At 42.5% G+C, this 26,133-nt stretch overlaps 1 protein-coding gene across 3 annotated transcripts in view; it reads left to right on the top strand.

Annotated features, from left to right (window-relative positions):
* LOC144763565 (uncharacterized) overlaps window positions 1-26,133 on the top strand; it is an 803,973-nt gene that overhangs the window by 734,282 nt on the left and 43,558 nt on the right. For all 3 annotated transcript variants that reach the window (XM_078649286.1, XM_078649284.1, XM_078649285.1), the window contains 2 exons: window positions 6,967-7,059; window positions 12,535-12,586. In XM_078649286.1, the coding sequence (XP_078505412.1) occupies window positions 6,967-7,059; window positions 12,535-12,586 (145 nt within the window). The remainder of the gene's footprint in view (window positions 1-6,966; window positions 7,060-12,534; window positions 12,587-26,133) is intronic.

Raw genomic sequence — 26,133 nt, forward strand, 5'->3', positions numbered from 1 at the left:
TTTGCAGACCCCACAGTAAAAACTCCTGCTCACTCTCTGTGCCCCATCATTTGAATCTAATTAGTCTTCTGCACCTCACACCCTTGGATACGTAACCTTCGTTTGTAAGCTCCCTTAAATCTAAGACATTTTCTCAGTGTGCATATCGCACTTTACCCTCCGTAATCTGTTTCCTCAGTCTCCATGTATAAACTCCATTCAATCACCCCTACATATCCCCTTATTATACGAAAACATCCCTCAGACCAACAGTCACTCCCATACCTGCTGCAGAAGTATAAATGTTCTCCGTTCTCTCGATTCGCAAAGAATGTCTGCGCGCCTTATTTCTATTTTACTTTTAAACCCTACTCATGTGACCTGATGTTTGCGGATTGGTGCTCCGAACATTATTTTCCCGCCATGCTATAGCTGAACTCCACTAAATGCGTTTACACACTCATAAGTCCACAATGCATTTCGACTGTCCGTATCCAATATTGAGTAAATATTGTAAAACTACGCATTGACTCTCAATCAACATGACTATTTACAGTGTAGACTCATTTCACAAAAACATGTTATTCAAAGAGATTGTCCCTTTCATGAAACGCCGCTTGGTTTCCAAACCTGAATGTTTACTCCTTCCATGTAGAACTTCTGAACTGCGATAACTGTATCGTCATATTCTCTTTTCCTTTCGGGTGCTACCCCTCAGTAGGGCAAAATTTTAAACTTGTCCAATCATATATAAGATTGCGTGCAGCTTGGTAAAGTGCCTTGCCCTGGTAGCACATATATTCATTCCAATGTGTAGAGATGAGGCGGACTTCCGTCCCAAACCAATTTGCACAACAATAAAGCGCCTCTATGGCTTGTTTATTCCACAATTATTCCATCATTTAATCCTTGTTTTCAAATTACTCCAAAATGTCACTACTATTTTTCAATTATTTATCCAAGTCTCTAAATGCAGGGTTCATATGACGTTTTCCCATTTTTCTCATGTAAAAACTGTGCCCATCCAAGCCTCTTGTTTAAACGAGACAAATGCCAAGGTTCGTTGCAAGCAGTGTTTATTTCTAGCCCAATGCATTTCGGGCGGGATACGCCCTTCGTCAGGGGACACTGTAAAGTAGTAATAAAAACATAGCTGTAAAAACTGGGCAAGTACATAAAGGATCTTTGAAGCTTCTATCCTGAGGCTGAGATCCAATTACTACCTACCTAACAGGGTGGAACCCTTGGGGACTTTTGGGCCCCCTCCGTGGTGTTGCCTATACACATGTATTACTTCACAGTCTATATTTCAATGCCCACTATGATCAACACTGAGCTCAATGTTTTGTTCTAGCTGCAGAATACTACATTTTGCATCCTAAAGCTCTCTTCCTTGTAGTGAAGGAAATCTCTTCCCCTCTCATCTTGCTGATCCAAGTCATGGCAGATACAAAAGAGATGGCGCATAGAGGGATTTATAAATGGAACAAAGAATTGAGGGAGCAAAAGACAGTTCAAAAGTGCTCCAAATCTGACCCTTCCCCACCAGACTCCATAGTGAAAGTAAAACAAGATTTCTCCAACAGCACACATATATTATAATAATGACTCAATACCCTGCATAATTTGACACAGTCAAAAAAAAATGGTGAATGCCTTCAAGCAAAAATGGTGGACCTGTGACAAGATGTTAAAGCTCTGGCTAACAGCATAGAATAGGCACAATCTAGAATCAGTAGGAGCTAAGATAACCAAAACTCACTAATAAAAAAAACTGACTTCATGGCACGAAAGTTGGAATCACTGGAGGGGCTAGTATGGGGCTTGGAAGATGGAAATAGAAGAGGCAACGTAGGGATTGTTGGCCTCCCTGAAAATATAGAGAGCAATGCTAAATCGTGTGGATCTTTCTTTGTATCCTGGCTTTCTGAAGTGTTAATCTTGTTTGATAACAAATTTAAAGTCGAGTGAGCGCATAGAATTCCGATGAAAGCGGCATCTATCTTATCAAAGCCAAGAGCCCCCATCTTCAGACCCCTTCAATTCCAACTAACAGAACTGATTCTAGTGAATTGCAGGAAAAGATTTGTGACCCTTCACCCAGAGCTGAGATCCCTAAACTTTATGTTCTTCTTCATTGGCCCAGCAAAAACGAATCTCACACATGGGGACCGCACTCCGTCTATGATGAGCCGAAAAACTTGGAGACCTTTGTGAAAGACTTGCAGGACTCGTGTATGTCACATTAGTCTTACTCTGCTCTAGTTATTTCATTGATGGTTTCTTCCCTTCTATTCAAGTTACTGACCCGTCCTGGCATAGATTTCACCCTACATGGGACACAATGCTTTACCTGTTTTTAGACAGCCCCTTAACCTTTTACAGATTCCCACAATGGTGTATCTTCAGATAAGACCTTCTGTGGTCACTTTAGAATGGTTTCCACAGCGGAGGTTGGAGACTGCTCACTGCTTGAGTATTGTATCCTGTTTCGGCCTTACTCTTGTGTTATATCAAGGCTTGTGAGGGTATTCTCAATGACGGGTTTAAATAAATGTCTTCAGAGATACCTTTGAAGTTGCCCAGATTAGGCATGTTAGCATTGTATGTTATTGACAGTCCCTCAGTTAGATCTCTCATTGGCTGCATGCTTTTCAGGTTTCGCGCTCACCCAGTGTTCTGATTTTCTTTTGCCCAGGCTTTGTGCTTATTGCTTAGGTCCATTTCCTGTCAAGGCCTACATGGCTCCTGTCTCTTTGTTTTGGGGTGGGCAAGTGGAGGGGGTGGGTGTTTGGTTTGGGTATTGAATATGGGGAGTTTCACAGCAGATCATATGGATTGTGTTTTATGCATCTCTCCTATCCTCTTTCTCTTCTCTCCTACCTTCTGCCTTCCCTCATCCCACCCCTAGAATTTTACTGCTGGTTGATATATGGCTATCATAAGTTCGCGCTAATCTGATGGCCTTGTCCTCTCTTGAGATCTTATACCTCAATATAATAATTCAATGGAAAAAAGTCCCGGTCCTACAAAATGACTAGAGATTGGGGTATCTTTTTTTGGTGTCAAAATATATGTTCCTATTCTTCATGTACTGTCTCTTTGGCTCTTTCTAAACTGCAAACTACCTAGGGACAGCAGGAGTATCCTAGGAGGGTAACTCAGCCTGCCATATGAATAACAAAACCCTAGACTGAATCTCACGTTGCCCCTATAAATCCACTTGCTCTCAGAGAGGAGTCCATAAACTCTGTGAACACAACAATATGGTGGACATCTAGAGCTTGAGTAATTTTACTGGCAGCAATTTTGCCTTCTATTCCCACTACCACAACACTCTGTCCAGAATTGACTACTTATTAGCCAGCAAAAATCTAGTCCAAATGGCCTTCTCTCCTATTATAGAGTAATCCTCATCTTGATTCATTTGTGCATTAACTTTACTAAATTAAACTCGAAATATTCTGCCAAAAGCTGGTTGTGATGAATGAATTATGCCGTTCTTACAGAACCAGAGAACACATCTGAGATCTCTATCTCAATTTTTTCACACCAATAAAACACTTGACATTGATATAGAAATGATCTGGGATGTGATAAAGGCAACTATTAGGGGTGAGGAACTTCGTACTATGTAAACCAAGAATATGAATATAAGGTTGACCCTCTTAAAAATGCAGATAAAAACTGGAAAATGAAAGAATCTTAGCTCTGGATTTCATCATTGCAACGAAGGTAAATCAACTTAAATGCAAATATAATGTTCTAAGTGAGAGAGCTCATGTCCGGTTCACTAAAATTAGGGCCAAAAATCTTTGATCAAAATAAGGCTGGTGAATATTTAGCCCTAACCCTTAAAAAATCTAAAAACTTGATTTGTGTCCTGGCCATTATGGATAAAAATGGCATGCTACAGGTCGACCATGAAAAATTGTAGAAGCTTTTCAGACCTTCCATATGGATTTGTATAATCCATCCCATTCTGGTAGTAGGTACAAGCTTGTCAATCATACCTGGACTTGATTCAGTTACCTTGACTTGCAGACAAAGACTTTGTTGCTCTTAACAAGCTGATTGATACAAATGAAAAAACGAAAGCTATTAATTCCATAAAATCCAAGAAAGCACCGGGTCCAGATGGCTTCCGTGCCACCTTTTAATCAATGCTACCAATACATTTTATAAACTCGTTTGGCTGATTTTTCAATAAATTTGAATTGTAGGGCAAAACCACAAGGTCCGTGTAGAAGGTAAAGATCCATTAGAGATGAAGAATTTTTGTTCCATATTGTTACTCACCACAGATTATAAAATGTAAGTAAATTACTAGCCCTCAGACTAGAGAAATGACTCCCCTCTCTTATACACCTTTCCCACACTGGTTTTGTAAAGGGAAGGTTAGCTGCAGGCATTATTCATACCACTTGTCACGTAATACAAAAGGCTAAACTGATCCCTTCTTCCACTGTGGCCATAGATGCGGCACAGGCTTTTTGACAAAGGCTCATGGACCCTCCTTAAATCTGTTTTGCAAACATTTAATTTGGGTGAGGTTTTTATACATACGACTGTGAGTTTACCAAAAACTCCTGGCTCGCATCAAACTTAATGACTGTCTATCAACTACATTTCTCTTAGTGCAAGGAACCAGACAAGGTTGCCCTCTACCCTGCCCCCCCATTATTTCTCCTCTTAATAGGACCACTTCTCCTGGCCATCAGAAAAACACAAAAATAAGGGGTATCAACTTTCATCGCAGCCCTCAAAAGCGGTTGGCATATGCCGATGTCTTGATCTTCTCATCCGAGAGAGATTTAGCAGTCCTGGAAGATCTTACCATCATTTCCAAATAAGCTACGGTGTGAAGAAACTCCTTTAAAGAAGGAAAAAAACAAAATGTTCCCTTAAAATATGCTTTGCCTCTCAAACATAGCTACACATGCTAACCTAAAATGGCAGCAGTCTAGATTAAAACACCCAGGCATTAAATTCACTGATGCAATTGAGGCCACCAGAATGCATATGTAGAACACCATGCTAGCTAAGATTAAAAAGCAAACATGGTCACCTAAGTTTATCACATGATGGGGACGCATAGAAACAGTTAAAAAGATGTTAGCCAACTAAATTACCTTTTTCTTAAGCATGTTCCCCGTAAATGTGACTCTTTTTACAAATCCATAAAATGTATCTGGAGGGATACACGAGCAACAATGTCACTATTGAAACTCCAAACAAATAGAGGTAAGGGTGCCCTGAGCCTTACTAACGTCAAAAGTTACCAAATTGCTTTTCTGACCAAGCTAGCTACTTGGTGGCTAAACTCAGACTCCCCTCTCGACCTGCTTGGGAAGACATTGAGGATGGCCTAGTTAGCCCTCTATCTCTAATCAACACCCTTAATGATAAAACCACTTGACCCACAATAAAGAGGCTCAGAACTTACCTCGCTATGGTTAAACAGTGCCAATAAATCAATTCCACCCTGACCTTCTGGAAAGACAACTGCTCTTGGCATACTTCATATTAAAAATCTTGGTGAAAACAGAAATCCCCTATCCTTTGCCATGAGTTGATAGTTTAACCTCCAAATGTATTACTTATATAATTTTCTGAAAGTCAGCTACCCTATGGAATTGCACTCATCCCCACCCTGCGGCTTGCCTCCACTTCCTCGAGAAACTTTCAAACTAACCTTATACATATTCCCAGACATATAATCCCGCAAAAAAACTCTAAGCCAAATAATGTCTATATTAAAAAAACATGGGAACGCCCTTGCTCTCGATACAACATCGAAACCTTCCCGCGCTCCTTCTGGAGAAGAAATATGGAACTCCCTCCCACAAAATCTATCCCCTACTTCAGTGCAAACATTGGACCACCCACAGAAGTTTCTACTTGTATGCACGTCTAGATAAGCAGAATCAGAGACCTTTTGGCATTGTGGATCTTCTTCTGGTGATTTTGACCACATATTTCTCTACTGCAAACATGTTAGACCTCTATGGAGAGAGATTGCGGAGACCCTCAATATTTTCAACATCAAACTTACCCAAAACCATGTCATTGTTTATCTAGAAATCCTGACTTGCAAAAATTGCCAGCTCTTAGACACCTGGGACAATTTCCTGCTAGATATTTTGTTTTCTAGCGGCGTGAAAACCATCTTGGCAAACTAGGAAAACTATAACATCTTTCATCACACTTAGTGGGCTTGGGTGTGCTTTCATGAAATGCACACAACAGCACACACAACTGCGAATGCAACAAAAAAATCTCCTTTATTATGATCATAATTAGATTTTATTTAGAAAAAGATCATCCATGCACAGCACTTCCTAAAGTGCATATTTTCGGCAACCTTATGTTCTCTCCCTTCAATCTTCCCCTTCTCCTCCTTTCTTTCTATATTCTGGTTTTCTATGACTCAGTCTCTAAATCCAGTCATGTTTATACTTGGTTCTACCTTAGAGAGCCAAGAATATGCCTGATTTGAGCTGTGCTTGGCTGTATGTTAGCTCCATTAGTGTTCTCGTAAATGTTAATACATAGCGTATCAAGGTTGGAAGCTCTGTTGTGAGCACAGTTATTGGTAACTACGTGACATGTCTGATTTGTAAGAGAATTGCAATCTATTCTTTAATATGTGTCATTATGTTTGTGAAAGGGGCTTTTGAGAGCCATTGGACAATTGGTGATATGCCACCTGGGCTTTGTTGGGCGTGGGAAAGGAATAAAGGCTATTGGCTTATAACGCATAGTACTTTTACTGTTATGTTGATGAAATTACAGCATTGACTGTGAGGACTGCAAATACTTATTTGGCCTCAATGACTTTATAATTTGCCCTTTTTGCTGTATCATCTGAGAGATGGTGTCATTCAGGCATGCTTATAGTGAACAGTGGTTATTATTAATAGTAAAAATTAATGAAGTACATTTTTCTGCAAACCAATATTTTTTTCATTTTTTTTCAAATTGCAGCTTGTGAAACGGAAGCCAAGAAAGTTAACACGTGTTCCTTGGTAGAGCATATGTATCCTTTTCAAGAATACATGGATACGTTCATACAAAAAGGTAAAGTACAATCTAGATTTTGTCAGTGAAATTCAGATTTTATTAGGTAATGATTCGAAGGATGTTCTGCCTCAAAAAATCTGCCATTTAAGCAAGCAGGATGTTCCCTTTTCCTCAACCAAGACTTTCATTTTTGTGTGATTTTATATACATACAACAAAAACAAAAAGTTGATATGTGGACTTCCTGCCCCTGAGGTTACGAGGTATGGAGTTAATAGTATACATTTTCGGCAGGTTCCCCTTGTGCTGGTTGTAGGTTGATGGTAGGATGAAGGATAGAGAGAGGAGGAGAAGAAATGTAGGAATAAGTGTAGGAGAAGGATAGGACAGGAGTAAATCAAACAATACAATTCGGGTTGTCCGGGCGAGTTAGATCACACCAAACAGGGCTCTTTGGGCTACTTCCCCGTTACGATGTCTGGTTCCTTATGGTGGTTCATATGGGATCAGGTTTTTGTACAAGCCCTTGGAGGACACTTTCCAGGGCGAGTATTGTAGTGCCAGACTGTCACCTCCTCTGAGGTGGGTGACCCAGTTGACCCATCCTTTGTATATAGTTTTGGTGCAGTCCTTCCAGTTCATAAGCACTAGTTTGATTGCCGCGGTTAGAAGTAGGTCCATTAGCTCTCTCTCACCCTCTAAGGGGAGATCAGTTCGGATGAATGCTGTGGTGAGAGAAGCGAAGTCTCTTGCAATTTTGCTTTTGAACTAGTTATCTATGAAGTCAAGTACGCTATCCCTGAACCCTTTGAGTATCGGGCACAGAAAGATGAGGTGTTCTAAGTCCCCTTTGTCCGTGTTGCAGCTCCAGCATGTTGGGGTGTCCATGAGGCCCAGTGTATGTAAGCGGTGTGTGGTCCAGAATGTTTTGTGGAGCAGCCAGAGTTTCGTTTGTGCTAGCACTGGGGAGATTTTATTGCGAGTGGCGGATGACCATAAGGTGTTCCACTCTAGGTCGCTTAGAGGGGGTTGTGTACGATTATCCCAGTATTCCTTTGTTTTGTTGTTGAGTTTGGACTTTTGTGGCCGGATGATTTTGTATAGGAGTGAAGCTTGGTGTCCCAATTTACTTATGTTTGATATGCACTGGAAGATTGTCGGAAGGGTATCTGCTATTTTGGACTTTGCTAGGGCTGTTTTTATCTTTAGAAATCTGTAATTTAAAGTGTGAATTGAATCAGCCATTGTATTGTACTTGCATTAACTCTGCAAGCTTCTCATGAGATGTCAAAGCGCATTTGCAGATTGTGAATACTTTACACCATGGCAGTAATGTGGATGGAAACATGTTTGTCGTATAGACTGAGTGAGCAACATGTTTCTGTTGTGAGTGAAGAACAAGGCTGTGCTCTCAGGTTTTTCCCCTGCTCATGTACATGAATGTGAAGCAAAAAGTAGAGCAAGATATACTATGAAAGCAATAGATGCTTGTCTAGAGATGGAAAGAACAAGCCTTGGTAAAGCCAATAGGTCTTGGATATGGACCAGATATTGGCTTTTGCAGTCGGTGGAGGTGGAGTGCAGGAGCGTGGTTGAAGGTGGAGAAAAGGACAGTAAAAAAGTGATATGAAGTTGGTAATGCTGGCCATTTTAGTATTTTTTTCTGTCTGTTGGAGGGGGAAGACAGGTGGGTGGGAGGTAAGTAACAGGGATGTGGAGGGTGAGAAATGGAAAAGAAACAGGGATGGGGAGTGGGTGCGGGGGTGAAACAGATAAGGTGGTTGGGAAGGGGGAAAGAAACTGGGAATTTGAGGGTGGGAGAACGTAAAGAAAAATTGATGGGGTGGGGAAAAAAGAAACAACCTGCTATTGCTATTTGATTAAGTGTTGGCATGACAGTCCAACTCACCGAAATGTCCAGCACTGCAATGGCCTGTGTAAAAATGATGGTGTAGCTCTCAGATTAATCAATGCATGCAGTGTTAATCCCAAAGAGCTAATAGTGAGCCTCGTTGAGAGGAAAAGTGAAATAAAAAATGTTGAGTATCGATTGTACTGTAGGATTTAAAGTGCTTCTTAAGTGTTACGTGGCGGTGAATCGCTGCAATAGGTATCTTGTCAAATCAGATTTGCGTCAATGTAGGCTAGATTGTAGAGTTTGCACAGGAATATTGTTTCCTGGAGAGATGGGCGCTGTTTTGGAATTTTCGCAACAGTAACCACATAGTTTCTAACATCAGCAGGTCAGCGACAATGTAAACGAACAATAGCATTTGAGTTGATAAAGGCTCCCTTTACATTACTCTGGTGCAAAGTGATGCTTATTTACATCAGGTTTGCTGTAACAAAGCACTTGTAAGTCAAAGGAGGTATCTGTTGTACTGAGAGAAAAGCCGTGAGCATGCTCAGTCTCACTGACTTAAGCACACAGCTGCCAGAAAGGAGTGGGTGGGGGAAAGAAGAAATAGTACCTGAATCATAGCGCGAGCAATGGATGGAGAGTGGAGGGACAATAATGAATATAAATTCATTGTACTTGGTTCACGAGTCACAGAAAGAAAAGGAAGAAACGCATGGCAAGCACAGCCCAATTAGAAGGCAGCAAAGGAGAGTGACAATGATACCAACGAATAGTAAGCAAAGGGTGGGTTCAAAGTCCATTGATTACCGCAAAAGTCCCGCAAGCGAGAGTGCATACCCTTGTGAATGCTCACGCAGGCTCGGTCTAAAATTTTTTGAGTGCCGCAAAGCCAGTTTGACAAATGTTTTGTGGTGTGTACTTATTGCAGAAACTACAATTGGGTATAGAAGAAGACATGTTAATGCATGCACATGGAATTTACCATATGAATTGGTATGCATTACATGTTTAAACCACGACAAATCTGGACATCCGCTTTGCCCAGAGGTGAAGAAAGCTAACTTTGAGCTATTTTGCATCAACTGTTTTATCTACTCAGGTGTCAGTTGGGGAGCAGCAAAGGAGCAATCCATTCCCTAGCCCAGAGATTATAAGCATTTAGACTGGACAGATGATAAAACATTACATCTTGCATATATTTCTAAAACGAATGACTTCAGGTTTCGTGTTGGTGTTGGGCATTGTATGTCAATTGCAATGTTTCTTTCAACAGTGTTAATGTAACTGCCACCCAGCATATATAATTAATAAAAAGCCAGCATTATACATTTAGGAAACATGGGACCGACAGGTCAGGTGTCACATTTGCCACTCATTCCTACCACGAGAAACGTGTTCAAGCCAATCTGTCGACACACACAAAGGATTGACAACTTGAAACCTACTGACACCTGTGGTAAAGCAAGTATCAAAAACTACTGAAGAAACTGACGAAAGAACCCACAAAAGTACCTGTTCTGTCTGAAGTTTGATTCATGGCAAATTTTTACACTGTTCTGGAATTTCTGCTGATTGCGCAAAGCAAAAATTCTCATCTGGCTTAAATTAGGAAGTTCTACTTTTGGATCACCTCCTGTTATGCTTCACCCCAACTTTTCTAAAAACCAAATTTTGTGTACAGGATCTGAATCTTGCTGTGGCAACACATGGTGGTAGACTGCTGATTGAATCAAACATTAACCCCCAGTCAAGAGATCTGGGTTAAATCCATCATTCATTTGCTCACTACACCACCCCAGTTTGGACCCAGCTTTATGCAAATCAGTGTTGACCCTGCTCCTCATGGGAATAGTCCAGCCCTAACTGCCAAGTCCGGTCCTCCATGAACAGGAAAAAAGCATCCTGGGACGGGCCCAAGGATCTGAATGGGACATGTCAAACTTCGGCCAATTTCCAAATCAAAAAGTGTTTCCTATGGAACTTACTAGTTAACAGAAACTGACATTCACAATCAGATGACGGTGATAATGCCGGCATTCACGTTATAGTTCTCCGCTCAAAAAAACATTTCTATTCAGATAATTATTGTGATTTACAACTGAGGAAAATATAAACTTAGAACCATTGGGGCCCAGAGGTGTCTTGGGCCAGCCACCCTTTGAGAATGTGTACTCACATTCGTTCTTAGTACTTTCAGAAAAAGCATCCTTTAAATTGGAGCAACAAAAAAGTGCCCATTTGTGATCGATGGGAAGATCAAGACTGGTTGTTGATTTTGTTGGTCTTCTGTTCTTGGATGTTGAACAAGTAAAAGCGTGAGAATGTAATGAAACTGCATACATATGGGTTATGGCCTACACAGACCAAAAATGGCTCTTAAATTATTTGTAATTTTTTTTTTCTTTTGAAATATTTGAGCTACACTATTTGAGTTTAAAATGTGACTGTTCTTTACAGATAGACTAAGAGCATCCTTTCAAACCATATGGCATTTGAGTAGGGCCTGGGGAATGCGTGTTGTTCTGGCAGCTGTCATTTTGACATGCACCACAAACAAGGGGAATGGAGAGGCAATATTTTATTTGGTCTGGCACGATATCCCGAGCCGAATATTATCGGATTCTGGAAGCAAGGCAGGATTCCCACCGGGCTCCCTCTAGAAACTTATTTAGTTAGAAGCCTGTGCTCAAAGTTTGCCTATGGGGGACCTTCATTCTTGAAACAAATTAGTCGTGGGTCACTATGAAATGTTGTTCTTGAAATTATAGGAATACAGTTTTAAGAACTAAGTAGATTTGGGTCTTTTTATGGTTCTGATGAAATGCCAAGACCTTGGTGGCACTTTTAGGCATGAAATTGGAACTACTTAACACAACCAAGGGCTCATTATTGCCTATCTTGGTTCAACTTTGTTTTTAATCTTGACATGATTATTAGCGATAGATAAGCGTGGAGGGGTATCCGTAGTCAATTTTAATTGACTTCAGTATACCTAATATCCTTGTACAACCATCCCATCACCATGACATTAACCTGAGCTCCGGCAAGCTCCAGGGTAGAGGAAAAGGAGCTCTGCCAAAGAGTACCAGTTTTAAGGGGGTCCTGCAGCACCCATCCAGTGAGGAGCAAGGCAGGTGATGAAGCATGCCACCTAGGTGGGTGGGGACTATTGGACCCTATATAAAAGGATTCCCGAGACCTGTAGCATTATTACTGACCAAAGTTTTAATAAATATTTGGCCATACAGTGGAACAGCACACTCCTTTTATTGAGGTGTAATGTTTACAATCTGTTTTCATACTCCTGCATGATTCAAAATGTGTCACGCACCACAGTCAGTATGTGCTGCCATTGATATATAGATGTACCAGCCATAGGGTAGATAGATTCCATAAACACATTTTGGAGGGTGGCAGGTGATATTTGACGCGTTCCAAGCCTGTCATGTGCTGAGTGGTATCGAACTGAGACCTTACATTCAACAAAATGCAGCCGCACTAGGGATTCTGAAATAGAAATGAAATAATTAAAAAACCTAAACGTAATGGGTTGTCCTGAATTAATGCTTTTATTTCATATTGGTGTGCCCCTGCCTAGCGCATGTACTGGATGCAATGTTTATAGAATGGTGTGACTTTCATACTAAAAAGAACGTCCTTTGTTTTGTGCAGCAAAAATTGAACAAGAGGAGGAGGAAAAGTTTTTGGCAGAGGTACATGCAAGGTAGGATCAGTCTCTTAAAGCAGATATGTATTTTTTGTCACCTTTGTTTTATTATTTTATTGCTCTGGGGGTCATACAGCCATATAATTGCATATTCTTTACATACATTTATAGTTGTAGTATGGAAGGCAAAAATATCAGACGTTATAGCCAACATTTTTCTCTGAGTCCCAACATTCAAAAAGGATCTCGCCTGTGTTTTTTTTCTTTACTGTGTAATGCAAGCTTAACATAGTGTTGAGGTTAATTACCTCATGTTACCATTAACTAGAGAAAGCAGGACCTCTGCCAGGTTAATGGAGGTCCAATGTCGTATATTTTCGTTGGGGTCCCACTTTGCAGTTCGTAGCTAGTCTTATAGGTTGGCAGATTTCTTTAGGCCTCGATTTGGGGGGCTGCAGAGTAGCAAAAATTTTCTATTATTAACGCAGTACATTAGACTATTAATCCATTGTCCCAAGAGTGCATTTCACTAATGGTTCTTGGGTAATTGGTAACTATGGGTTTGCAACTAAGGGGAGTTCCGTTGAATTCAGAGGTGTGCGCCGGCCTTTCGGAATAACCTCAACCAGGCCCAGCAGGTGCTGGACACAGTTTGGATGTCGGTCTTGCCTTGCGACCGTCTGGCTGGTAGCAGGGCCCTAATGGCACTGGGGCCACTAGGTCCATCTCCGGTTTGGAATAAGGGAGGCATGCATCTGGGTAATACCAGTGCCGCGCGTAGCTGCATTTTGCCACTAGATAGTAAACATGGATATTTTGGATTCCAAACCCCCACACTCGGATATGGATTAACAAGAATGCTCCAGCTAATACATGGTTGTCGCCCTCACCAGATGAGACGCGCCAGTTGTGTACGTATTTGTGTACAAAATGCATTAGTTAGGGAAATAGGAATGTCATTAAATAGATAGAGCAGCTGTGGTAGGACCGTCATTTGTATAATAGCTATACGGCCGGCCATAGAAAGTGGGAATTTGATCCATCTATCTATTCTAGCACTCAGTTTGTCCATCACTGGCCCATAGTTGAGCCGCAGTATCTGCTCTTTGTTCCTATGTAAGAAGATCCCCAAGTATTGTGTGTCTGCCTCACACCAAGTCAGCAGGAACCCTTAGCACATCTGGTCTCTCACCTTTGTGAGGGGGAAGATCTCAGACTTTGGCTAGCTAATGTGTACCCCCGAAAGCCACTCAAATAACGCCACCTCATGCAGGAGTAGTGCTAGGTTGTCGGCCAGGTGTCTCACATCTATAATATCATCTGCGTACAGTGTTTTTAATACTGGGCATTCTTAAACTGCAATCCCTGGTGGAGGTGATTTTTTTTTACAAGTGTTGCACCAGGGAATCCATCGCTATGATGAAAAGTAGTAGCCTTGTCTGGTGGCCTGAGAAACTGTGAATGGTCTTATTATCGTACCGTTAAATCTGATGTGTGCCGTTGGTTGTGAGTATAGTAAAGTGATGAGGGATATGAATCCTACTGGGAACCCCAGTTTTCGCAATGCGGCTTGAAGGAAGGGCCATTCCAAGGAGTCAAATGCCGGCATCTAGCAGTGCCGCTCTAACCAGGACTGTGGTACTATCCTGTGAAGGACAGCAAAGAATGTCCAGAGATTAAGCGCAGTAGATCTGTGGGACAAAGCCCAATTGTGCCAGCGATCTAATCTGCCCCCTTAGGAGTGCCAGGTGATTTGCTACTATTTTGGCTGATATTTTAGTATCAAAGATTAGCAATGATAGTGGTCTGTAAGAGCCACAGCGTAGTTGGTCCTTTCTGGGTTTTAGGAGTGATATTATAACTGCTTCCCAGAGTTTTGGGGGAAGGACCCCCATCTTCAGTGTTTCTGCATATACCTCTGTTAGACCTGGCACCATTGGTGTGGGTCTCCCTTCTATTTTCTGCTGTTGCCTCTTATGTTTTTGCTGGTTTTAGATGCTTTTGGGCACTGTGCCACTGCTGTTCAGTGCCACAGTGCCAGTGCTCCCTATGGTAAATTGATCTATGGATTAGCGACTCCATGATTCGCTTGATTGGTTTACTTGTCAGTGTAGGAGAGTAGGGTCTGCTTCCTATGGTCACCCCCCACTTTTTGCTGTGATTCTGTTTTTTTTACTTTAGTGTGGCTGTGGGTCTGCTAATCAGACCCACAGCCCAGCTGTTCTCTCTCTAAATTGATACCATGTACTTTAGGTACATACCAGATTGGTTACTGGGTCACTCTTGTGAGCCCCTGTATAGTGTACCCTAGGTACCCAGGGTATAGGTGTACCCTAGGCCTACCAGGGGCTGCAGCATGTATTGTGCCACCCCTGGTTTGCCTTCCAAACTGACACCACAGGTCTGTTCACACAGCCTGGGTAAGGTGGTGTAATCACCCCTTACTTAGATATAGTATACCTATATCTACCTTTATATATAGACACATATACACCTATAAGCCACTCCTATGGTAGGCCTCCACAATCCTGGAGCCAGAGTGATTGGTTTTATGTGAGAGGGTGCCCTAGCATGACCTGAGCCCCTCTGCAGATTTCGGAACCATCTCCTAATAGCTGTTCTATGATCTAGCCATACCATATACTCATAAGTGCATTACAATCCTCGCGGGTAATGCTAACTTTGGTTTGGCTTTATCAAAGCATGTTGTGTAAGGTGTAAAACACTTTGGAATACTACCCCCCACCCCCCCTCCGCCAATTCTGGTGGTGGGGGTAGCATTCCACCCTTCTAGAGGGAGAAGACATGTAGTTACTGCTTTACCCGGTTAAAGTTCAACAGAGCCTCAGCATCACAAAATGGATGCTGCTGCCACAGACACAAGTCAGACCTCCTGCTGCTGGATGAAACTCCGGCAGGGGAGGCCTGGACAATAGGCTTCCTCTCCAGGGAGGTGCCATCACCTCCCCAGACACGGTTTTGTGTATTGGGGCAGAGAGGGCTGCATCTGCAGATGCTTTTTCAGACACTGGCTGTGGCACACAAGGTGCTCCATGCATAGCCTGGTTCAAACCAGTTGCTGGGGCACTCCAGCCCTGCTCTGGCATGAAACTGGACAAAGGGAAAGGGGTGTAACCACCCCCTTCTCGGGTCCACCCATAGGAGGGACCTAGTCAGGTAATCCAGCCCCCATCCTTAGTATAAGTATAGGAGCTGTGTCCCTGGGACTTTAGATTATCCTGGACGAATCTTTGAAAGACATATCTTGGACCTTCGACATTCCATTCTGACTGGAAGGCGGAAGACATCTCCCTTGTGGTCAAGGAGTGACCACTCTGTGCAAACAGGCACCAACAGCAACTTCGCTGGTCTGCAGTTTCAAGGCTCCAGTCGGAACCCGAAGACACAGCAACTCAAGAACTGGACTCCAGATTTCTCTGACCTCGATCCACATACACAGCAAAGCTGAGACCCATGGCAGACATGAGACGTAAATGTAAATTGATACTTGTATAGCGCACTACTCACCCGCAAGGGTCTCAAGGCGCTTGTACGAATACCGCTGTGGAACCCATCCTGGCTTTCCCTGTGAGGTGTCCACTCCTGGGCACCCCCAGGGTGGAGGCCAGGCATCCTTAGCGTTGTGGGGGCCGTTGTGGAGATTAAGCAAGCTATTGCCCAGAGTTGCAGAGTGGGACTCCATGATTGGAATAGGCACCGAGGCGAGAATTATCAGGTCCGTGGAATTTTTGAGCCCAAGACCCACCGAGGCGGGGAATTGAACCCTGGTCCCGGGCTAGACCTCTGCATCAGGGTCTGCCACTCTAACCATTGAGCCACACTTCTCCGTGGTACCGGACATCTTGGACATCCTGCATTTTGCTACCTGCACTCCTTTCTTGAAGCCTCAGTAAGTTATGCATTGGGGTACGAGAAGCTCCAGCCCCAAGCACCATTTGCATTGAAGCCCAGGCCCCCACACTCCGCTAGTGTCCCGTGGGCCCGGCCTTTGCATTTGAGCTTGATGCGTCTTTCTGGTTCCTTGCCTGCTGGCAAGTGAGCCCTCTGAAGACGCCCTCTTAAATCTAACTTGCTTTCCTGGTTGCTCCAGGCTTGCTCCAACTTCTCTGAAAAGGAGAAGCGCCACAAATCTTGCTGGTCTGCAACAGAGCCAATCTTGACATCCTGCATGGGTTGCGGTTGCCAGGGTTTGTTGGGTCCAATCCGGATACCGACACTGCAGTCATCTAGATCAATTGTGGGACAGCTGGAATCCAGCGCCTAGTCATCGTCGATGCCTCCTGGACCTCGTGGCTGAAGAGACAAACTCACCTTCTTCACCAAAAATCACCTGGTTCCTTCCTGGTAACTTCCTGGTCACTGGCTAGTGACCCAGACTCTGTCCCCTCTGCTTTCAGATTCTTCACATCACTGATCCACGCTTGGATCCACCCGGACACTTTTCCTCTGGTCGCCTGCAGCACTTCTTTGCAGCTCTTCATAGAAAACGATGTCGAAACCTGACACGAAAAGACACCTATGCACCCGGCTTCCCTGGGTGAGGTAACTCGAGTACTCCGGTGGTCCCGTGGGTGTTGACTCTAGAACCTCCTAGTTCTAAAGGGGTTTATTGTTTTACTAATAACTAATTATGTACAATACCCTGAATTTTACTCAATTGGTTTTAAAGACTATGGTCTAAATAAACAGAGTTTTCTCTCTCTCTCTCTAAATGGGTTTGCTCCAAATCCTCTTCTAAGCGTCCTTAATCTTTAAAATTTCAACCGCGACTTTCCCCGTAGAGGTTAATGGTGATTCGTGGCTCTGTTTAGACACTGCACGTGTCCCCCGTGTGTTCCTGTGTCACTTCCTTGGGTGGTTCCTGATGGCCCCAGCGGTTCTAAAGGCTCTTGGCCTTGTATCTATGTCAGTTGTGGTTCTTATACCACTTTCTTAATATATGGTTTGGTACGCCCCTAGGGCTCAACTTATATTGTGCTAATTTACTGTGTGCTAAATAAGTTTACTGGATGTTCTTTTGCCTCTAGTCTCATAAAGAGACTACAAGGATTTGTAGAATAAATACATATATTTTATATATATATATATATATACCTGGTGTGGTTAACCTTTCATTTGGTCATCCATGAAATTATAGACTGGTAAAACAAGCTGCTTTACATTCCTCCAAGACTTAGCCTGAAGGCTACTCTCCACACCTACTACTAGGATAGCTTTCTATATAGGTTGTCTTTAAACCTACCATCAATAAGGGTCGTTTGGACTGGTGCAAGGTGCCCACTAGAATAGTGGACAGCATATACCAGGCCAACTTCTCACATCACTCAGCTCTGAAAGCCTTCCTTTGAGCTGAAAAGCAGCATAAGTCATGCCCAACTTAAAGAAACTTAACGCAGATCCTCATGAGCTTGCCAATTGTATACCCATAGCGCTGCTTTCTTACCTTTGCAAAATCTTGGAGACCTTAGTGAATAAACAACTTTCTTCTTACTTGGAAGCCCACTCCCTTATGGATCCCTATGTCAGGCTTTCGAGCCTCCTATAGCACAGAAACAGCGTTAGTGGCCGTATTAGATGACAACAGGCTTTCCCTTGAAGAATGTCTCCCAACCATGTTGGTACTACTCTATTTATCCACCGTATTCAACACTATCTTTTATTCTCTCCTGGTCTAGAGGCTTGCAGAGATTGGTGTCAGTGGAAAAGCTTTATGATGGCTCAAAGATTTCATTAGCAACCAAACTCCGATTCTACTTCTAGAATCCTTTAAATCCTGTACTCTGACTTTAGACAGGGGGTACAGTACGACTCCTCATTGAGCCCTACACCCTTTAACATCTGTGTAGCCCCACCTAGCTCAAGTGGTAAGATCTTGTGGCTTTGAAGCCATCTCTTATGAAGATGATACTCAACTGATTGTCTCAATGGGACCCAAACCTGAATCCACCAAAAGCAGAATTGGTGAATGTATGAAGAAAATCGCCTCCTGGATGGCTTTTAACTGCCTACAACTGAACAGTTAAGTCCCTTGCCGCTGGTCAGATGGTTGGTGGCCCTCCGAGCAGGGCATGATCCTCGACCCTTAAAAGGTGGTAAAACACCTTGGTTTCCTAGTAGATGAGAGCGTCTCTATGAGGGAGCAGGTATGCTCCAGCTGTGGTGCCGGCTTTGGGATCATGCATATGCTCAGGGAGATCTTTCAGTGGTTACAGCAGAAAACTAGGAAAATTCTCACTTAGGCACTCATCATAAGCTGTATGGATTACGACAATGCCCTCCTTGTTGCAGTGAATAATTCACTACTCTCTAAGCTGCAGGTGGTCCAGAACACTACTGCCAGCCTGGTTTGTGAACTTCCTCCTCGCTGTCCATTGGAGCCTACATTGAAATTTCTTCACTGGCCCCCTGTGAGAAAATGCTCTTTATTTAAGCTTCTGTGCCTGGTTCACAAAATGTTTAGGCAAGGGCCCTCTTTCCCTACAAGAGAAACTCCATCCATATGTGCCTACTTGGGATCTCATATCCAAAGGGCAACTCTTGCTATGCCCTTGTCGCATATGTACGTCCAAATATGGTGGGCGGTTAATTTCCTATCTCGCGTCCCACCACCAGAACAGACTGCCCTTTCATATTCGGTACTGCTCTGACTTCGCCTGTGATCCAGCGGCTTCAATCGCGCGTAACTGGACCCACATTAACCATTGTTAATTACTGTCAAGGAAAATTATTCTTTCCCCACCACCGCTACTGCTTGATCAGATTAGTATTTACTTTCTAACTTGGTCCTACAATGGATCTTGATCGTACGCACTGAGGGAACAGAAAGCCAGTGGTATGCAACCATTTGGCTTCAGAATGATGACAGAAATCGTGAGCCAAGTTCAAGGGTGTTGATTACAAATTATTCCTCAAATTAAGATAAATCGCTCTCATGACTATACCATACAGGTACGGAATTTTCACAGATATAAGCGAACAAGGTTTATACAAACGAACAATTCTGTGGCAAAACAGTAACATTAATATTTGTTGCTCGGAAAATAGTCTCAGATGATCTTTACCACACATTAGTAATCTAAATTTTCCAAGCTCAGATTAAGGCATAAAGCTACTCTGAGCTCGGAGACAAAGCAGCTCTATAGAGTACAATAGGAATGAGGCAAAAAAAGTGATTGTTATTGCATTTATATATCACTTACCACCCCTGAGGAGGCATCAAAACACTTTTTTGGCGAGTAGCACGCTACTACGGAAACCAAAGAGTATTAGTTGTGAATTAGTATAGGGAGATATGAAATTAGTTTAAGCAGTTGACATGTAAGTTTGTTATTTGGATAGCAAAAGGAAAGTGGAAAGAGAGCAGAAGGGAAGGGTTTACATTTATATAGCACTTGCTACACATAATGAGGTGCTGATGCACTTTTTGGTGGATAGCACGCTACTCCGGAACCCAAACAGGATTAGTAGAGAATAGGGAATAGGGAAATATGAAAATAATTGGAGCAGTGGACATGTTAGTCTTAGTTGCGTTGAAAGGATAGTGTGGGAATGGAAGAGGGAAGGGGCTGCAGAGTGTTTTTTCTTGAAGCGAAGGAGGTAGAGGGAGGAAGAGTTCAGAGGGAAGGCTTTAGAAAAGCTTGTTTGGGAGATCTGAATAGTGAAAGGTATGAGATGATGCAAGGACGTGTAGAGGAGGAAGAGTCTAGAAAGGGTTATTTTTGGGCTCATAGTAGTAGAATGGGGTTTGGGATGAGTTAGAGTGGAGTTAGAGGATATATTGAGAGAGGTATGGGGTAAAATAAGGATAGTGCATTGGAGATGCTGAATTAGAAGTAAGGTAATAATTATAAAGATACATCAGTACAATGAAGGTCTATATGTAGAAGAAAGATAACATGTAGATTTGAGTTGTATATAATAAACTTAGACTTACTTTCAAGCGATGCTGTACTTTAAGGTACCTTTTTTTCAATTGTTTATGGTTATGATAAAGATTTACTTATTTATTTAGTGACCAACATATATATTGAACATAGAATAAATAACCATAAGTAATATGTAAATTTGTTAAGCAGAACTAACGAATATCAATATATTAATACAAATATTTATACCCATTTATATAAAGTAACACATGTATGTAGGTACACATATATAGTCAAAATAAATGCTCATATATACAGGGATATGCTGTATATTTAGGTTTGAGTATGGTGGCTATTTTGGGAAGAGCCAACTCTTGAGTTGTCTTCTGCAGATAAGGTAGTTATCTGTGGATCTTATGTTTGGGGGCAAAGAGTTCCATAGTTTGGCTGCTTGAACAGAGAAGGATGTGCCACGTATGTTTTTTTTTCGTGTGAGGTGGTATTTTGAAGCAAGGTGCCAATCTAGAGTGGAGGTTCCATTGTTGAATGTATTTGGGGATTGTATTCCTAATGAAGAGCTCTCCTGGTCCATGCATCACTTTGTGAGTAATACAAAGCAGCTTGAATGTGGATCTTCTGAAAACCGAAAACCAATGTAGAGCCTTCAAACCAGGGGAGAAGTGGGCTTGTGGCTTTATATGTGAGAGTAGTCTGGAAGCAGAGTTCTGAATCCATTTTAGTCGTTTCATAGTTAAAGATGATGTGTGGTAGAGGCTATTGACGTGATAGAGTTTAGACAGAACAAGAGAGATAGTAGCCTGAACCTTGTGTGGAAATCCCAGGTGGGGGAAGGTGCGACGCAGATGTTGTATAGTAACAAAGCTTGATCTTGCTAGGTTATCCACTTGGGCTCGGAGTCCAAACCTCCGCTAAAAGTTACTCTTTCAAATCACCGTTCCATCATTTCTTGATGATAAACTGCATGAACTTTAAGGTCATTGCTCAACTGGAGAAGGATTCTGCAAGGTTTCATACTTTTATAAACAAATTTGTAATCTTAGTACCTAATGTTGGTTGTTCCCATTAAAGGAACTGCAACTTTCAACAAGCATTTGCAATGCAATAGGTCTCGTGTTAGTTAAATTTAGAGCTATTGGCTTTGCAAATGAAAATGTTTTTTAGAATTTATTTTCCTCCAACATTATCCTAGCATTAGCATAACTAATAAAAGAAAATCCATGAAGCAAGGAAAGCGTGCAGTACCTTTGCCTGTTACTAGGGGTCCCTGTGGACCTCTACTAGGTATATAAGCTACTGTACCCTGCAATAATGAAGGATACAACTCATCCACAGGACCGGGGCCAGGCCCACCTTATTTATTCCCAAGCAACAGGGCTCATTGACACACTCAAAAAGCATGGTAGAGCTTAGCCTGCTGCCATGGCTGTTGTCCTGCTCAAACGTGCTCAAATACATGATGCACTCACTGAAATTCCAGCGCGCAGGATGGAGGAAAATGTAACACTGAGCAGGAGCAAGAAAAGACTGCAGAGAGCCAGTCGACTAACGCCGCGCTTTAGCTTCAGATGTTTAAAGCCAAAGCATGGCATGCCGCCTTTGCTACAAAAGTAAATAAATAGAAAACTGATCCGGCGCCTGCCCTTTTAAAAAAATATATATATTTATTGACTCCTGTAGTAATCGTAAAATCCACAGCAACATTTCAGAAGCTTGGTCAAGAGACTTCAATAGGTTGGGAAAAAAGGTCTATCTAATACTCCTCGGGGAAATAACACTACGTAAGGGAAACTGTCTCTGAATCAATTCAAGGGGCAATTGGGTCTAAGGAAATGGTTCAGGTCGGAGTCCAAGGAAGGTTCTGAATGGGATCTGTAGAAAGGGTTTTGCAATCAAAGTTCAGTTTGCAGCCTGCTCAAAAGTCCGAAATAATCTTCTCCTCAACCTGTCCTCTATCTGACTGACCAACTAACTCACTGACTGACTTCCTCCCTGTCAGGGCAACAATATGTTATAATTGATGGTCCATTAGCAACTCTCCTTTGGTTGCATCATCAATAGAAGTCCATTGAATTGCTTTCAATCTCTGTGTGAATTTATGGGGTACACACTCAGCAACAGTGAAATATAATACCACACTGGACTTTGGAACACCGGTCTGGTCACACACACATGCCAGAGTATAACTGTCCATTGTTCATCCACAGGTTTCCCATGTGCTCGTACATAAATTCTTTCCTCCGACTTTATCTATTCTGCTACAAGAAATGCATCTATTCGAAACTAGAAATGCGTGCGAATGCCTGCGAGGAAAGCAAGTCAAAAATGACATTTCACTAGTTCCCATGAAATGCAATTATGAGAATGCAGGCCTTAAGATAAATGCCAACCTAAGAGATTAAATGTAACGGTGCACATCTAATATCCATGTGCTTTTTAAACATATGAGTATAATATTTGTCCGTACTTTTAGTTCATGTTTCATTAGTATACAATCAATAATCAAAAATGTGTGTTAATGAGTATGGCCTAGAACCACATTTTGAAAGTATATACGTGTAAAATGAATCAGTCAGTCAAAATACTTTTATTCGATTATTAGAAATCAAAAAAAGACATAGGTACAAATACATCACAGGATAAAACGGCAACAGACCATTGAATACAAATGTAGATACAGAATAAATATAAAATACACATAAATTAAAATAAACATGTTTAAAAACTCTCTCAGTATTTCATTTTAAAAACAGCAATAACCAATGTGCAAATAATTCATGAGTTAGATGGTGTACCCCGTGACCTACATCGCTTCTTATTAATACGGGCACATGCAACCAAATAGCTTGCTACATGGAAAGTGACACGTGCACTAGATAGAAGTTGCAAAAACAGGAGAGCAGGCCTCACCTGGAGAAAACCAGCCTCTCTCAGGATCGGCAGCAAATATTTTTTCCTAGTTTCTGCATAATGATCACAAAATATCATCAAGTGTTGCGTGTCCTGTGTTGAAAAGTTATCACAATCACAAGATTCTGCCTTTTCTGGTATGTCCCATGTGTTAAAATGGCCTAACGTAAAATGTATTAAATTAAAACGAAATCTAGTTAGAAGGAACCGATGAAACGGTCTCGTTACCAGAGTAAGGTAGGGTTCAAGCCCCGGGGAAGTTATTAGTGCATAGTTTCTTCCATCAAACGTTTTTTCCATCTCCATTGCCTCCCGCTCAACTGTAAACAGGTTTAACAAGGCCATTTTGATCTCCCTCACATCTTCTCTTTTAATACTCCCTGGAGAATGAAAGAGCTCTGGTCTTCCTAGTTTTGTCAACATAGCCTTAATATAGACCAGCCATGGAATTTTATGAGCTCTATCCAGAGCGAGGCAGTCCTTAAGAATCATATGATTTAGGGAGATTTCCTGATTGAGCCAGGTTTTAATCCAGCAAATTACAGGAGCGGATTTCAATACGTCTGTAACAAACCCCAGCCCCAACTCTGAGTGAGTTGAAAATGTAGGGGTGGACTGTGGTACGGAGAGAAGTGATCTTAGGAATTTATTCTCCACCCTCTGGATGTTGTGCTGGTTTGTATATCCCCAAATAGCAGAGCCATAAGTGGCTATTGCCAAGCATTTAGCTTTGTAGACTTTAAGTATGGCCTCCATTGGTCTCGCTCCCAGCCTTTTGGCAAATCCCAGCAGGGCCGCAGACGACCTGGCTACCGTGTTGCTTTTAGACTTCTGTTGGGGACCCCAAGTTCCTTTTTCATCAAAGATGACACCCAGATAAGTAAAAACAGGCACTCTCTTAACTTCCTCGCCTCTGCAAAAAAAAGATTTACATTTCCTTTTCCTACCACAATCTCCCACCACCATAACCTGGGATTTTGAGGTGTTAATTTTGAGGTCCAGTGAGGTCATAAAATCACCAAAAGTGGCTAACAGTGTATTTAGGGCCACACCAGATCGGGCTAGAAGTACTGTGTCGTCCGCGTATAGGAGGACCGGAATGTTGGTTTCTCCTACACGCGGTACGTCCACAGTTGCCTCAGCTAGAGCTGGCTCTAGAGCATTTATGTACAATGTAAAGAGAAGGGGGGCCAGGATGCAACCTTGTCTGACCCCCCCCCCTCTCCGATTTGAAATGACTTGTGCAACTCCCCGCTTGAGTGACTCTGACTGATGCTAAGAGGCCACAGTGAAGGTCAGCTAAAAATCCTACTAAGGGGGATCGATGCCTAATCCCAAAAGGATCTTCCACAGGTAAAACGCTGAGGAGAGGTCCATAAAGGCCATGTATAGAGACCCCTCCTTAGCGATAGTATATTTGCTGATTATGAGTTGGAGATTTAGGCACTGATCCAAGGTGCTTCTTCTAGGCCTGAAACCGTACTGCGCGTTAGACATGATCCCGCTGTCCTCAAACCAGTCTGACAACCTGCCCAATATGACTGCCTAAGATTTTAACAGCAGAGTCAATTAGAGAGATGGGCCTATAACAGGCAGGGTCTCCCCGTTGTCCCTTTTTAAAGATTTATTTATTTTATTTATTTATTTTATAGTATTTATAAGGCGCACAGCTACCCACAGAGGGTTTCCCGGCGCCGAATTAAAGAAACACAGGACACAGCTAGAGAGAGAACAAGTCCGAGGGTGTTTATTTGTCGAATAACCAGGTCTTTACACTTTTCCTAAAATTCCTGTAGTTTTCTTCTTTACGTATTTGTGCGGGCAGTGTATTCCAAAGAGTTGGACCCAGGAATGAGAAGGATCTCCCACCCATTCTAGCTCGTTTATACCTGGGTACCGTAAAGGTCGCTGATGTAACAGAACGAAGGTTTCGATTGGGAAGGTAGGGCTTGGCAAGATCTTGAAGGTACTTGGGAGCCGTCCCAGCTTTGATTTTAAACAGGTAGCTCAGGGTTTTAAAGCGGATCCGGTTTTCAACCCTGAGCCAATGAAGGTCCCTAAGATGTTTTGTAATCCTGACGTGTCTGGGGATTTTACAAAGCAGTCTGGCCGCAGCATTTTGTACCAGTTGCAGGCGTCTTACTACTGCTTTGTTTGCACCCAGGTACAAGATGTTACAGTAGTCAAGCCGAGAAGTTACCAAGGCATTGACTACGGTCTTCTGGGTGATAGGTGGCAGCATCCAGACGATTTTACGTAGCCATCTAAGAATGGTGAAGCATGTGCCCGCCACTTTGTTGGCTTGCTGTGTCATGGAGAGGTTGTCATCAATGATGACTCCGAGATTTCTGACCTGCGTGGCTGGAGGAGGAAGCTTGCCCAGTGATGACGGCCAGTGGGGGTCATTCCAGAGGTCTTTATTATTCCCTAAGAGGAGGACCTCTGTTTTGTCCCCATTTAATTTAAGCTGGTTAGCCGACATCCAACAAAATATCTCATGCAGGCCCATTCTAAGTGCAGAAGGAGCAGACGTATCAGATTTGGAGAGGGAAAACAAAATCTGAGAGTCGTCTGCATACGTCATTAAAATAAGGCCAAAGTTTTCTGCAAGATTGGCTAAAGGGCGAAGGTACAAGTTAAACATCAGGGGACTCAGGATAGATCCCTGTGGTACACCGTGGGGAGAATAGAAAATATCCGAACAGGCCTCAGCGGAAGTGATCTGAAAGGTGCGTAGGGATAAGTATGATTTAATCCATTCTAACGCCCTGCCCTCGACACCACACTCCT

This window comes from Lissotriton helveticus, chromosome 6 (assembly GCF_964261635.1).
Source record: "Lissotriton helveticus chromosome 6, aLisHel1.1, whole genome shotgun sequence".
NCBI lineage: Eukaryota > Metazoa > Chordata > Amphibia > Caudata > Salamandridae > Lissotriton > Lissotriton helveticus.